Raw genomic sequence first — 12,020 nt, forward strand, 5'->3', positions numbered from 1 at the left:
AGATATACTATGTCAAAAAAATTGTCTCAATAAAATTTCAAAAAACTATCGTAATTAATATTAATTATTTATATTTTATTTATTATTTTGTTTATAGTTGTATATAATATATTAGTTTTAACCCATATAAAACATTAAAAATATGTCTTGTATGATTTTTTTTACATTAATATAATTAAGAAAATAAAGTTCTTAAGATTTTAAGATAAAAAAATAAATTAAACAATTAAAGTAATATTTAAGAATAGAGATGTTAGATTGTCATTTCTAATTTTTTCACTTAATTTATTAGTCAAATAATATCATCTAATTTTCATAAAATATGTAATATTTACGATTTTATATAATTCTTTATTTTATGTTTACAAATTGTTTTCTATTTTATTTTTAATAATATATTTAAATCACAATATGAAGTTCACAGTAAAAAACTTAAGCTCATCAATTTTGTATTAGGCTAGATCTTACTCCTTCCATTTCAAAATGAGTTGTTTTAGCATATTCAAACAAATTTTCATATTAATTCACATATTATCACCCTAGTTAAGAAATTATAAGTAATTTTTTTTATTAGGATGGATAAAAATACAAAATTTTCAACAAGAATTCTCCTTTTAATTCTTTAACCAATATCTTGAAGACACTCATTCCATTGAGTGTCATTTAGCAATTTCCAATCTCTTGTTCCAACAACCTAAAGATCTAAACTGCAGACACAACTTGGTATTGATGTAGGTCAATCAAATCAATTATTTCCATGAAACTTTGCACTTCAGGCAGACCTATTTTTTGACAAAATTACAGCAGTAAAAGATTTGCATCAACTGGGGTAACAGAAAAAAGTTACATCTGACCTGTCTTATGGCCAAAATGTTGGGCTTGATCAAACTACAGGGCATAAATATAGTCATGAAGAGGATTGTATATGCAGAGGTTTTTTATAGAACTGCAGCAAAAGAGAGGATGAAACCACACTAAGAGAAGAAGCAGCCATGCAAGCACCAGCAAGCCATGGGGGTAATCTGATTCCTGTAAAAGGGTACAAGACTCCAGCAGCAACTGGCATGCCTAGAATGTTGTAACCAAGAGCCCAGATGTAGTTCAGACGGATGCGCGACATGGTCTTTCTGGAAAGATCAATGGCTGTGATCACATCTTCCAAACTGCTTTTGACCAGAACTATATCAGCTGCTTCTATAGCTATGTCAGTTCCAGCACCAATTGCCATCCCAACATCAGCAGCAACCAGGGCTGGTGAGTCATTTATTCCATCACCTACCATTGCCACAGTCATTCCTTTCATCTGCACCAAGATTAAGTATCAAAATTCAGAAAATGTTTAGCCTTTGTTAGTAACCGTTTTAACAAATTTGTTTGATCTGAGTGAACAAAATTAAGTTTTTTTAGAAGTTGTTGGGGTACTTGAACATAGTATTTAAAGAAAAAAAGAAGACAATGAAAAAACATAAGTTTTTTTCAGTGTTTTGGTCTTGGTTTGAAAAAAGTAATAAATTTTGAATGGGAAATTGATTGCAAGCAGTAGAAAATAGCTTTTAAAACACACAAAAATGTGTGAAGGGAAACAAACAAGCCTTCATACATCATTTTATAAGAGAAATGTATCAACTACATTAGTTAACAAGATCCAATTTGATAAAGACTGGCTTTTAGCATGATTTTCTTTTAGCTTAAAAGATTACAAGCTTTACCTGCAAGTCTTTCACCTTGTTAGCTTTGCCAACAGGATCTGTCTCAGCAAAAACCTCATCAATACCTACTTCATTTGCTATAGCAGTTGCGGTAGCACGGTTATCACCAGTCACTATGATGCTTGAGATGCCCATGGAGTGTAGAAAAGATACAACACGTCTAGCCTCTGGCTTTACAGGATCAGTTACACAGAATGCACCAGCAATCTTTCCATCAATTGAAACTAAAATGCAAGTTCTAGCCAGATTTTCATTTTCAGAGATGTACTTCTCAACCTCAGAACTTATTGGAATATTACAAGCATGCATGAGTCTCTTGTTTCCAACTACAACCGTTCTATTACCAACTTTTCCCCTTACACCAGCTCCCATGTGTACCTCAAAATCATCCACATCCAGGACTTCCTCTGTGGAAGAACCAAACTTCTTGCGCAGTCTCTTTGCATGTACCACAACAGCTTTTGCTATCGGGTGCTCACTGCTTGCCTAAAAGTTTGTGTACATTAAGATATATCTGAATTATAAGAAATTAACTGTCATTTAAATCTGTTCTCCTTTATAATTATCATCTTCAGTTAACAAACTGTGAGTTTTAAATATCAAATCAAATGGAGGTAGTACATACCAAATTGAATTTTTCTCCCCAAATTTATGATGTATATGTGTGGGTCCACTTTATTTTAAGGAAATAATCTTTCTTTTTTCTAACTTCACAAAGTTATTAGAAAAAAATATCATTTCCCTCAAGAAATTTGTTACCCCACATGCTATAAATGAAGACAACAAATTTTTGTTCTGTGTTTTTCAAATTTATTTGACATCTATTTTAAAATAAACCACTTGAAATCCACACAAATATACATTTTTATTTTCACTACAAGAAAGTGCCAAAATAAATTTTGTACACAAACATGCTATAGCAGAAGACAAAATGTTTTTGCCTTGTTATTTTCAGAAGTATTTGGAATCGCTTTTAGCACTTGAAACCAACCTTAGCTAACATTCTTTTTTCATTACAAGACAACCAATTTCATTTTATCATTATTAGATTCAATCTCTCTTTTATATTAATCTCTTTCCATCATAGGCTCCAAAAATGTTACCAAGAACAAAATTACATCAAATATTCAGATATCCAACTAAGTGCAGTATTCAACATAGAAAAATACCTCCACAGCAATTGTCATGTCACATAACTCCTCCATGGAAAATTCAGAAAACAAAACTGCACCAACTACCTCTGGCTTCCCAACTGTTAGTGTGCCAGTCTTATCAAACACAACAACTGTTACCTGCATTGTGAACAGTTAATGAGGTTTCAACAAAAGAATTGTGATAAATTTATACGCATAACATGAACGTCATAGATACAATGAAAAATGAAACAGTTTGGTCTTGCAAAAGAAGGTATTATGCTAAGTAATATAACACCTTGCAGCCTATAGATTTTTTCACAGGTCAGAAATAATGGGAAACTTTTAAGGCTGTTTTTCACCGTATTATAACTGATAAAGTGTTATTATCAATAGACAATATATTATCAGAATTAATGCTCAATTTTGGTGCAATACATGTAAGAGAAAAATGGAGAAGAAAAGGTTTTGTATATTATCAGAAGTGAATGCTTAATCACAACAAGTCCAACATATACAATAAACGTCAAGAGTTGCTTTTGTAAACCTACATAGCCATGCTTCTCATCGGGTAAAAAAGTAATTATTAAAAGTGCTCATATTAGCTCGAAAGGTGGTACGCTGGTAACAGAAAAGACTAAACTTTAAGTATTTTTTATACGTTATTATACGCAACCTATTTTAATTAAATAAGCAATAAATGATAAATAAAACCCATTAGACGGTAAGAAACATTCTCAAATTCTAACAATAACATTTCTAACATGTTTTAAACAAAAATAGGGGGTAAGGTTCACATGTGGTATTAAAAATAATACATTTAGAAACTTCTACTAGTATAATTGCCAAAGGCAAGCAAAGTTAACATGCCATAGTTTTTTGTTTTTTTGTTTTACTGCATTCTACAATTTGTGATATGGAGTAACAGGAAAAAGAAACAGCATTACCTTGTGTGCCTTTTCCAGTGCATTTCCACCCTTGATGAGCACACCTTGAGAAGCACCCATGCCTGAAGCAACCATGACTGCTGTTGGTGTTGCAAGTCCCAAAGCACACGGGCAAGCAACAACCAACACAGAAATAGCAAACTGCAAAGCAAGCTCAAATGCATCCATTGCTTTTGGTATCCAATCTTTAGGGAAAATACCAGCTTTGCCAGGAATGAACCATCCAAGCCAAGTTATTAGTGCCACAGCAACCACCTAAGGATGCAACCACAAATAAGCAGCTTCCCAATAATGAAATGATAAAAATAGTGTTGCAATGCTGATATCAAGTAAGGTTTAAATAATGCAGTATCTTTATCATCCCTTCCTTTTAAGTCAGATAATATCAGCATATAAACAAAAAGGGGAAGCAAAAAAAGTATTTAGATAACTGATGGAATATTTCACTGTTATAAAATGCTTCTGCATAGCACAGGCAAAGATAGAAACGCTACAAAAAAAAGAAGTGACCCCTTTCCAGATCACCCAATCAAGAGAATGCCCACCAAAAACATGTTTATTAGTGAATTTGTTTATTCTCAACAATCAGCATATATCTATTCTATAAAAATATATAAAGTCAATACTACATTTTGGTGTAAATTTTTCGAAGACAATTTTACCCCTATTTATTTCATAATTGTATAAATCCTGTTAAAATAAAGTAACTGTTTTAATTTTGATTATATATATATATATATACTAATAATATATGTAATTCTTAAGTATTGTAAGTTTAACTCAACCTAATCAAATCGACTTGTAAGTTAAAATTTAACTCATATATTATAATCTGGTCATACCTTTAGTTAATATGGGATTTCCAAAAATCATCACAAAGAGATTTTTTTCTCAAAAATAACTGCACAGAGGTTACAAATTTTAAATTTATTATAATAACTTTCCGCTACTACCATATACATTATTGTTTCTCTTTTATATATCTTCTATTTAAAAATTAATATATGTTAATACATAATAAAAGATTATTATAAAATATGTCAAATTAAGTTTAATAAATTAAAAAAAAAAACTTAATAAAAATGAGGTCGTACTGGTGCAGAGAGCCAGTGTTTCCAGTGGTAAGTCACTACTAGTAGATGAAACATTTTTTGAGGAAAAAAGAAAAACTAGAAACATACAGTTGAGGAGCAACACTCACTATTGGAACAAAAACCCTTGAAATATGGTCAGCAAGTTTTTGAACTGGTGCTTTGGCAAGTTGAGCAGCTTCAACGAGTTGAACTATTTGAGAAAGTGCAGTGTCTGATCCAACATGTGTGGCCTTAACCAGTAAGCATCCATTTTCATTGATGGTTCCACTGATGACCTGTCCAGCATATTAAGCAAAAATAAAAAGTAAAATTAAATGCTCTTACCACCCTACTATGACACCTTTACACTAATTAGAAGAACCACTAGAACTTAGGATTACATAAATACAGAAAAATTAAAGGTTACATATTTCACTAAATGCCCCTTCCCAAGAAAAATAAGAAGAAAACATATCAACCTCCTGGATCTATTGCACATGCCTTTGTGTGTACTCTACCTATATAAATCTTAATTTAATGATATGTAAACAAATCATGGAGTGCATCCACTCACCTTTTTGGTTACACATATTACTATGAATTCCCCAGTTAGACCACATGAGAATTATGAATTTGTGTCACATGCAGAAAAGAGAATCATGATTGTAACAACCTTGGCTACACAGCAAGGAGATTCGGAAGGAAGGGAAAACTACTTGAAGCAAAAAAAAGGTAAAGATAAGCTAGTAATTGACCAATCTTGTGGGCATTTGGGTAAGGAGAGGAGATTCACAGGACCTCAATGATCTGCAATGTTCTATCATTTATTTTCTTGTTTTGTGAGCAACTCTGTTCTATCATTTATTTTCTTGTTTTGTGAGCAACTCTGTTATTTGTAATAAGGATTTGGCCATATTTCTCTAGTAAAACATAGCTTAGCTCCTATCAGCTATCTTTCATGGAATTCTCACCCTTCAACATCAACACTCACCTTTACTACTAGTGTTTTTGTCATGTTCAACCCCTAATTTAATGTAATGCCTCTGCTTTCATAATCTGCAAGATTAAAAACTACAAGCAATTGAGTCATAATATAAGAATAATACCTTGTCTCCTGGGCTTTTATCGACAGGTCTTGCCTCCCCAGTGATCATACTTTCATTTGCGTAGCTTTGTCCTTTTATAACAATACCATCAACAGGAATTTTGGTCCCAGGAACAATCTTAATTATGTCATTTTTTTGTATAAGTTGAGTGTCAATTTCTGTCTCAGAGATTATATTTCCATCAGTATCAATGGCTACTAAATAAGCTTTATCAGGAACAAGTTGAGTCAGCTTTCCTAAAGCATCCGATGTTTTCCCTTTAGCCACAATTTCCAAATACTTCCCTAATAGAATAAAGGATATCAACATAGAACTTGTTTCAAAGAAATCTTGTCCTTCAAATGTATCCGGAGTCAGTGCTTTTACTAATATATATAGAGAATAAAAATAAGCAGCATTTGTGCCAAGCGCAACAAGCACATCCATGTTAGCAGATTTTCGCTTCAGTGCGTGATATGATCCAACATAGAACCTGTTAGTAATAGACACATAAAATGACAATGAAAATCTTTGATTTCTTGAAAACAATACAATAAAATTGTCTTTCGGTGAGTAAAGAGAAACAATAACAAAAAACAAACTAGGATAAATAGTTATTCATGGTTATAATACCTTTTGCCAATTATGAACTGGACAGGCGTGCAAAGAATCCATCTTAAAAACAGCCCAAGAGTAAGCATGTTGTGGATCCTGTAGTTTAACCAGTTGCCATAAGGAGGAAGCATGGGAAGCACCATGGCAAATACAAACACCGGCACAGAAAATAAGCAGCTGAACAAAAATTGGTCCCTATACATACGGATTTCATTCACCTTATCTCTTCCTCTTTCCCTCGAAGGAGAGTATAAGGTTGCTTCATACTTCTTGGGGCCACAGCTAGCTTCCTGAACACAGTGAATGAGAGATCTTGGACCTGTGACATCCGGATCATAGCTAACTGTAACTTTATGTTCTGACAAATCCATCTCAACATGGTTCACCCCCACAGCTAACTCAAGAGAAGACATTACTAAATTAACATCTTCTGCGGTATAAACACCTTCAAGCTTTAGAAACACTTTGTTTGCATCATTCCCAGAGCTAATAAGATCAGTTCCAAAACCGGTATCCTCTATGGCCTCAATTATCTTGTCAACATCAGTAAGATTAGGATCAAAGTGTACTTTTGCCTCCTCCAAAGCAAGACCAACTATTGCCTTTCTCACCCCTTCAACCATTTGAAGGGCATTCTCAACGGACTCAGAGCAGCTTGTGCATGCCATTCCTTTAATCCTCACCCGGCACACTGCTATGTCCTGCTCATGAAGCTCATGAACTCCAAACCCACTATCCTCTATGCCTTCTTTTAATTGTTTCACCTATAATATTTTTTACAAACACAAAATAAATATCATCCACATAGTATAAATATTAATTCACCAAAGATTTAACAACAGATCCCAGAAAGTTGTAACACAAGCTGATTTAGCCCCTAAAAGTTCTCACTTATACAAATTAGTCCTTCAAAGTCAATAACATGGACAAAACTTAGATGGATTTCCTCTTGTGTTTTTTAGTGTTGTTCTCTTTTCAGATTATAGCTTGACCTCGATAATAATTCACATAATAAAGTTTTCCCCTTGCAGTAAAAGTCATTACAAATTACCAACGTCAAACTTCAATTCTAAATAACACCAAGAGAACTCAAGAAACAACATCCAAGTTTTCCACAGACCAAATTGTATACTATTCTATTTCTAAAAACGATAATAAAAAAGTAAAATAAACATAAAATAATTTATGCACTTGAAGAATTATTACATGGCCCAGAACCACCATGCACTCACAGTGTAAAAGTCACATTATCAAAACTTTAGATAAACACTGAAAGATGAAGTCTTCAATTTTATCCAATATCAAAGACTCTTGAAGATATATAATGTAAAAGTCACAAGTTTCCCCTACACGGTGATGCATGGTGATGACATGCATGGGCTTTTTCCTCTGATTAACTCTTTCCCATAATTTGACAATCTCGAATAAAAGGATGAAGTCACACCTATTTTAAAAGTCATAACTATTTTGCAATAACTTGTTTAAGTCCATAATTAGTATGATTTTCAATAACTAATTTATGATTTATGAACAATTGATGGTATGCTTTTTTGGCAAACGCTAACCAGTACCCTTAGTGTGGGTAAAGAATAAAAAATAAAGCTTTTTTTTATTGCATGCAGAGAAATTCAGTCCCCTGTAACTTTTTAATGCCATTTAAGTTAGAATATAAAAGACTAATTTGAATTTTTTACGTATTCAAAAACTAAATCAGAATTTTCAATCTTCTAGGACTAAATTGATCATTTACGAGACAAAACAGAGCAGAAAAAGACCTAAGTCAGACTTACAGTAACCAACTTGGGGTCAAACTTGATTGCGGCGCGGCCATCAAGCGGCGAAACGGCGACGCTTTTGACGCCGTTAAGACTCCCGACGACGGCCTCGACGGAATTTACGCACGAAGCACACTTGATGTCGCTCAGTTGAAACGTGACTGTGCTAACTGCGGCGGCGGAGGCCTCCGGAGCCTGCAACAACGGTACCTTGAGTTCGCCACCCCCCTTAGGTTCCATCGAAAGATTCGAAATTGAAAGAAACCCAATTCAGAAGAGCAGAGAGGGGATTTGGAAAAAGAAGAAAAGTGGGAAAAGGGAGAAAAGATAGGGTTGGGAGATTCTAAGAATCTTTGGGGAAGATAAGGATAAAAGAGGTTACAAAGATGAGAGTAGTGCGTGGAGTTGAGGTTTGGAAATTGGAATCCTCGCTCAGTGTTTTTGTTTTGAACTTTTGAATTTGTAACTGTCTCATTGTTCCTTTCCCACCAAGTTTTCATCTTTGCCACTTCTACCCTTAGCTGAAATTAGAGATAAGATAGTTTATAATAATAACCTATCTTTGAGAAAGTTATGAGGTTTTAAAATATAAAATTTATATAATTTTTTTACATAATTTAATAAAATCAATTTTATTATTTCTCAAGGTTTTCTTAAATAGAAATCTCCATTATAATAAAAAACTGATCATATATGATTAGTTTATATGATATAATGGGTTTGAGAGAAACACATTATAAGACTAAAAAGATAAAGAATTAACATTATACTCCCTTTTCTGAATACACATTTATCTCCTTATACTATTAATGCAATAACATTCTTATTTTTATTTTATTTATATTATATTTGTATTAAAATCATATAGAAGTATAAAAATAAATTAATAAATTTAATCATATACTTTATAATTTATTTATTGTAGATTTAAATATGTCTGTAACCTCTTTGTTAATTTCATATCCCTTACATTTTTTAATCATTCTTTTCTAGTTATTGTCATTAAATACAGTTAATTTAAAGCAAAAATATATATTAACATAATTAAAGTAACAAATAATATTTCACATAAATATAAATAGTTTTTTAAGGTATAAAATCTAATTAAGTAATATATGTATTATTTAATGTAAATAAGATAATATTTTATTTTTTCACTGATTAATTTACTTTTACCATTGTATTTTTAATAAAAATAATTAAAAAATTATTTAGAAACTTGTAATATGTTTTCTATATATTAATTTTGTTATTATAATTTTAAATTATTGAAATTTTATTTCTTATATATCCAAACAAAGAATTTATGACAAAAATCATAAAATAAATTTTATATAACCCTATACTCTAAACTGTAAACAAAGAATTTGGAATCATCGATTTAAGGATGTTTAATTTGACATTACTAGAAAAATGGATATGGCGTCTTGGGAACGGATAAGGGCGGGTTGTGGAAGGAGATACTTGATTCTAAATATGGTGGTTGGAGAAGTTTGAGAGAGAGCAGGAAAATTGATAAGGATTCCCTTTGATGGAACAATTTGAAGGAGGTTTGGAGTTTAGAGGGTTGGGGAAGGAGCTTTGATGATGCTTTGTTGTGGAGGATTGGTGATGGGAAGAGAATTTGCTTTTGGGAGGATAATTGGGTGAGTTGTGATGCTTTGAAGTGTGTTTTTTCGAGACTATTTTCCTTGAGTACTTCCAAAGCCTTTAAGTTGGTCGAGTTTGGAGGTTGGAGTAACAATTTGGGAGTGGCGTTTAGTTTGGAGAAGGACTCTTTTTGAATGGGAAAAACTTTTGGAGAGTCAACTTCTACAGGTTCTTAAAGGGTTGAGGCTTGAGGCTTGAGGTGGACAAGGGGTATAGATGGGCTTGTAAGGACGGGGAGTTCTCAGAGTTTTTGGTTAAATCAACATATGTATCTTTAAGGAGGGAGGTTAAAGGGAAAAATAGAATTGTGTACGATAAGTTTTGGAGGTGTAAAGCGTTACCTTAAGCCCATGTCACTGCTTGGAGGGTGTTGTCAAATAAGATTGCTATTAGGAACAATTTAGAAAGGTGTGGAGTTGAGGTTGAAAGGCTTTTGTGTAGTATGTGTGGGGAGGAAGAGCAATCTTGTCGTCATTTATTCTGAGTGAAAAATAACTTGGTTAATTTGGAGTCAGTGTTTTGCTTGGCTTGGCGTGGTGTCGGTGGTTCACAATGATACTTTCCGCCACTTTTTGCAATTTTTGTTGAGTAGTTCATCTGATTCTGCAAATGACGTTTGAGGAGCGATTTGGATTGTTGTATTAAGTGAGATTTGGAAACACAAAAATAGTTTCATTTTTTGAAGGTGGCGCGGTAGATGTTTTAGAAGTGTTCTCTCTTGTTCAGTTAAAGATTTAGTCTTGGATTACGTCCAAGGTACCTTAAGTTGTTTTGTTCTTTTCTGACGGGTGTCTGATTTGTATGAGAATGATTAAATGATGTGTTAGGTTGTTGGTTGGATTCTTAGTTTGGTTTTGGGAGTTTGCATATTTTTTGTTTTCAATTAAGGTAGGACGTGTTTAACTGTTTTTCTTTCTCGAGTTTAAGTGTTTTTCTTTCTCGGTTTGTAAAGGGTTGAATCATAATTTTTATTTTTAATGAATACATAATTTAAAAATAACATAAAATATTTATTAATCTATAGCAGATGTGTATTATTTAACAGATAAATTTTATAATATAACAAATATAAAGAGATTTCTTTCTGTAACAATTTCTTTTATGTGCATAAATTATTATTTTTCTTTATTTTTAATTATACTTTAAAATTACAACATCTTAATTTAAGTAATTAGCCATTTATTATACAATCTGAGTTCAGTACTTTCTTCCACATCTTTGGTCGGAAATTTGTTAGAAAGAAGACCAGAGACTTTGATCATCCATAAGCATAATAAAAAAAATAAATCTAGAAAAATTTTAATCTCCACAATAATATCTAATTTAATAAATATAATAATTAATTATTTTTTTATCTTTAAAATTAATTTTTTTAATAAATTTTTAGTAGTAAAAATACATAAGACCTTCATGCAAAATATTAGAAGACTCGTCAAATAAGCTACAACATACAAAACCTGTTGCCCTATGCACAAGATATGAATTCGTTATTCGAATTTTGCCATATTATCAGCTCAAAAGTTAACTCATCAATATCAATTAATATTATTATACAACACACAATTTTTTTTTCTAAGAAAGTATGTTAAATGTCATCATGTTAAAAAAAAAACTGAGTTTAAAGAAAAAAATGTCAACTAGAAGACTATTAATTCTCATTAAGATTTTCTACTCTTTATGCAACCAACAATTGAAATTTTATCAATATCTATAAGTAGAAGAACCTTGTCATATAGAACAACTAATGGTCGAAGATGTGTATATAGTAACTATTGCATGTTTTTTTGTTATCTTGAAGTCTTGTAAAATCATTTGATCGACTAATACACGTAAAATTCACATTGCACCCTATTTATAAATCTTTTACATGTGTAAACTTCAATTAAAAAAACTTAGAATCTATAACTTCTCATGTAGAGTTTTCCTGGTCTTCAAATTGTGGTTTAATGAAAAAAAAAACTTATAAAGGAAATTTCAATAAGTGAATTTGTATATTGTATTCTGTAGAAGGTAATGAAAATATTTGTGTAATT

At 31.9% G+C, this 12,020-nt stretch overlaps 1 protein-coding gene across 2 annotated transcripts; it reads right to left on the minus strand.

The window, feature by feature from the left end:
- Nucleotides 1–726: 726 nt before the first annotated feature.
- LOC137818460 (copper-transporting ATPase HMA4) lies at nucleotides 727–8,819 on the minus strand. Of its 2 annotated transcripts, none has more exons than XR_016516298.1 (8): nucleotides 8,353–8,771; nucleotides 6,581–7,326; nucleotides 5,969–6,440; nucleotides 4,991–5,158; nucleotides 3,790–4,044; nucleotides 2,879–3,001; nucleotides 1,710–2,223; nucleotides 727–1,303 (listed from the first exon to the last, which is right to left on the minus strand). XR_016516298.1 is itself a non-coding variant. In XM_068621906.1 (8 exons), the coding sequence occupies exons 1-8, from the start codon at nucleotides 8,575–8,577 to the stop codon at nucleotides 908–910; spliced, it is 2,871 nt and encodes a 956-aa protein (XP_068478007.1). In that variant the 5' UTR covers nucleotides 8,578–8,819; the 3' UTR covers nucleotides 727–907. The 2 variants fall into 2 exon arrangements, 1 of the variants encoding a protein (XP_068478007.1); XM_068621906.1 differs by having other exon boundaries at nucleotides 1,710–2,195; nucleotides 8,353–8,819.
- Nucleotides 8,820–12,020: the final 3,201 nt, after the last annotated feature.

This window comes from Phaseolus vulgaris, chromosome 10, assembly GCF_051622355.1.
Source record: "Phaseolus vulgaris cultivar YP4 chromosome 10, ASM5162235v1, whole genome shotgun sequence".
Lineage (NCBI taxonomy): Eukaryota > Viridiplantae > Streptophyta > Magnoliopsida > Fabales > Fabaceae > Phaseolus > Phaseolus vulgaris.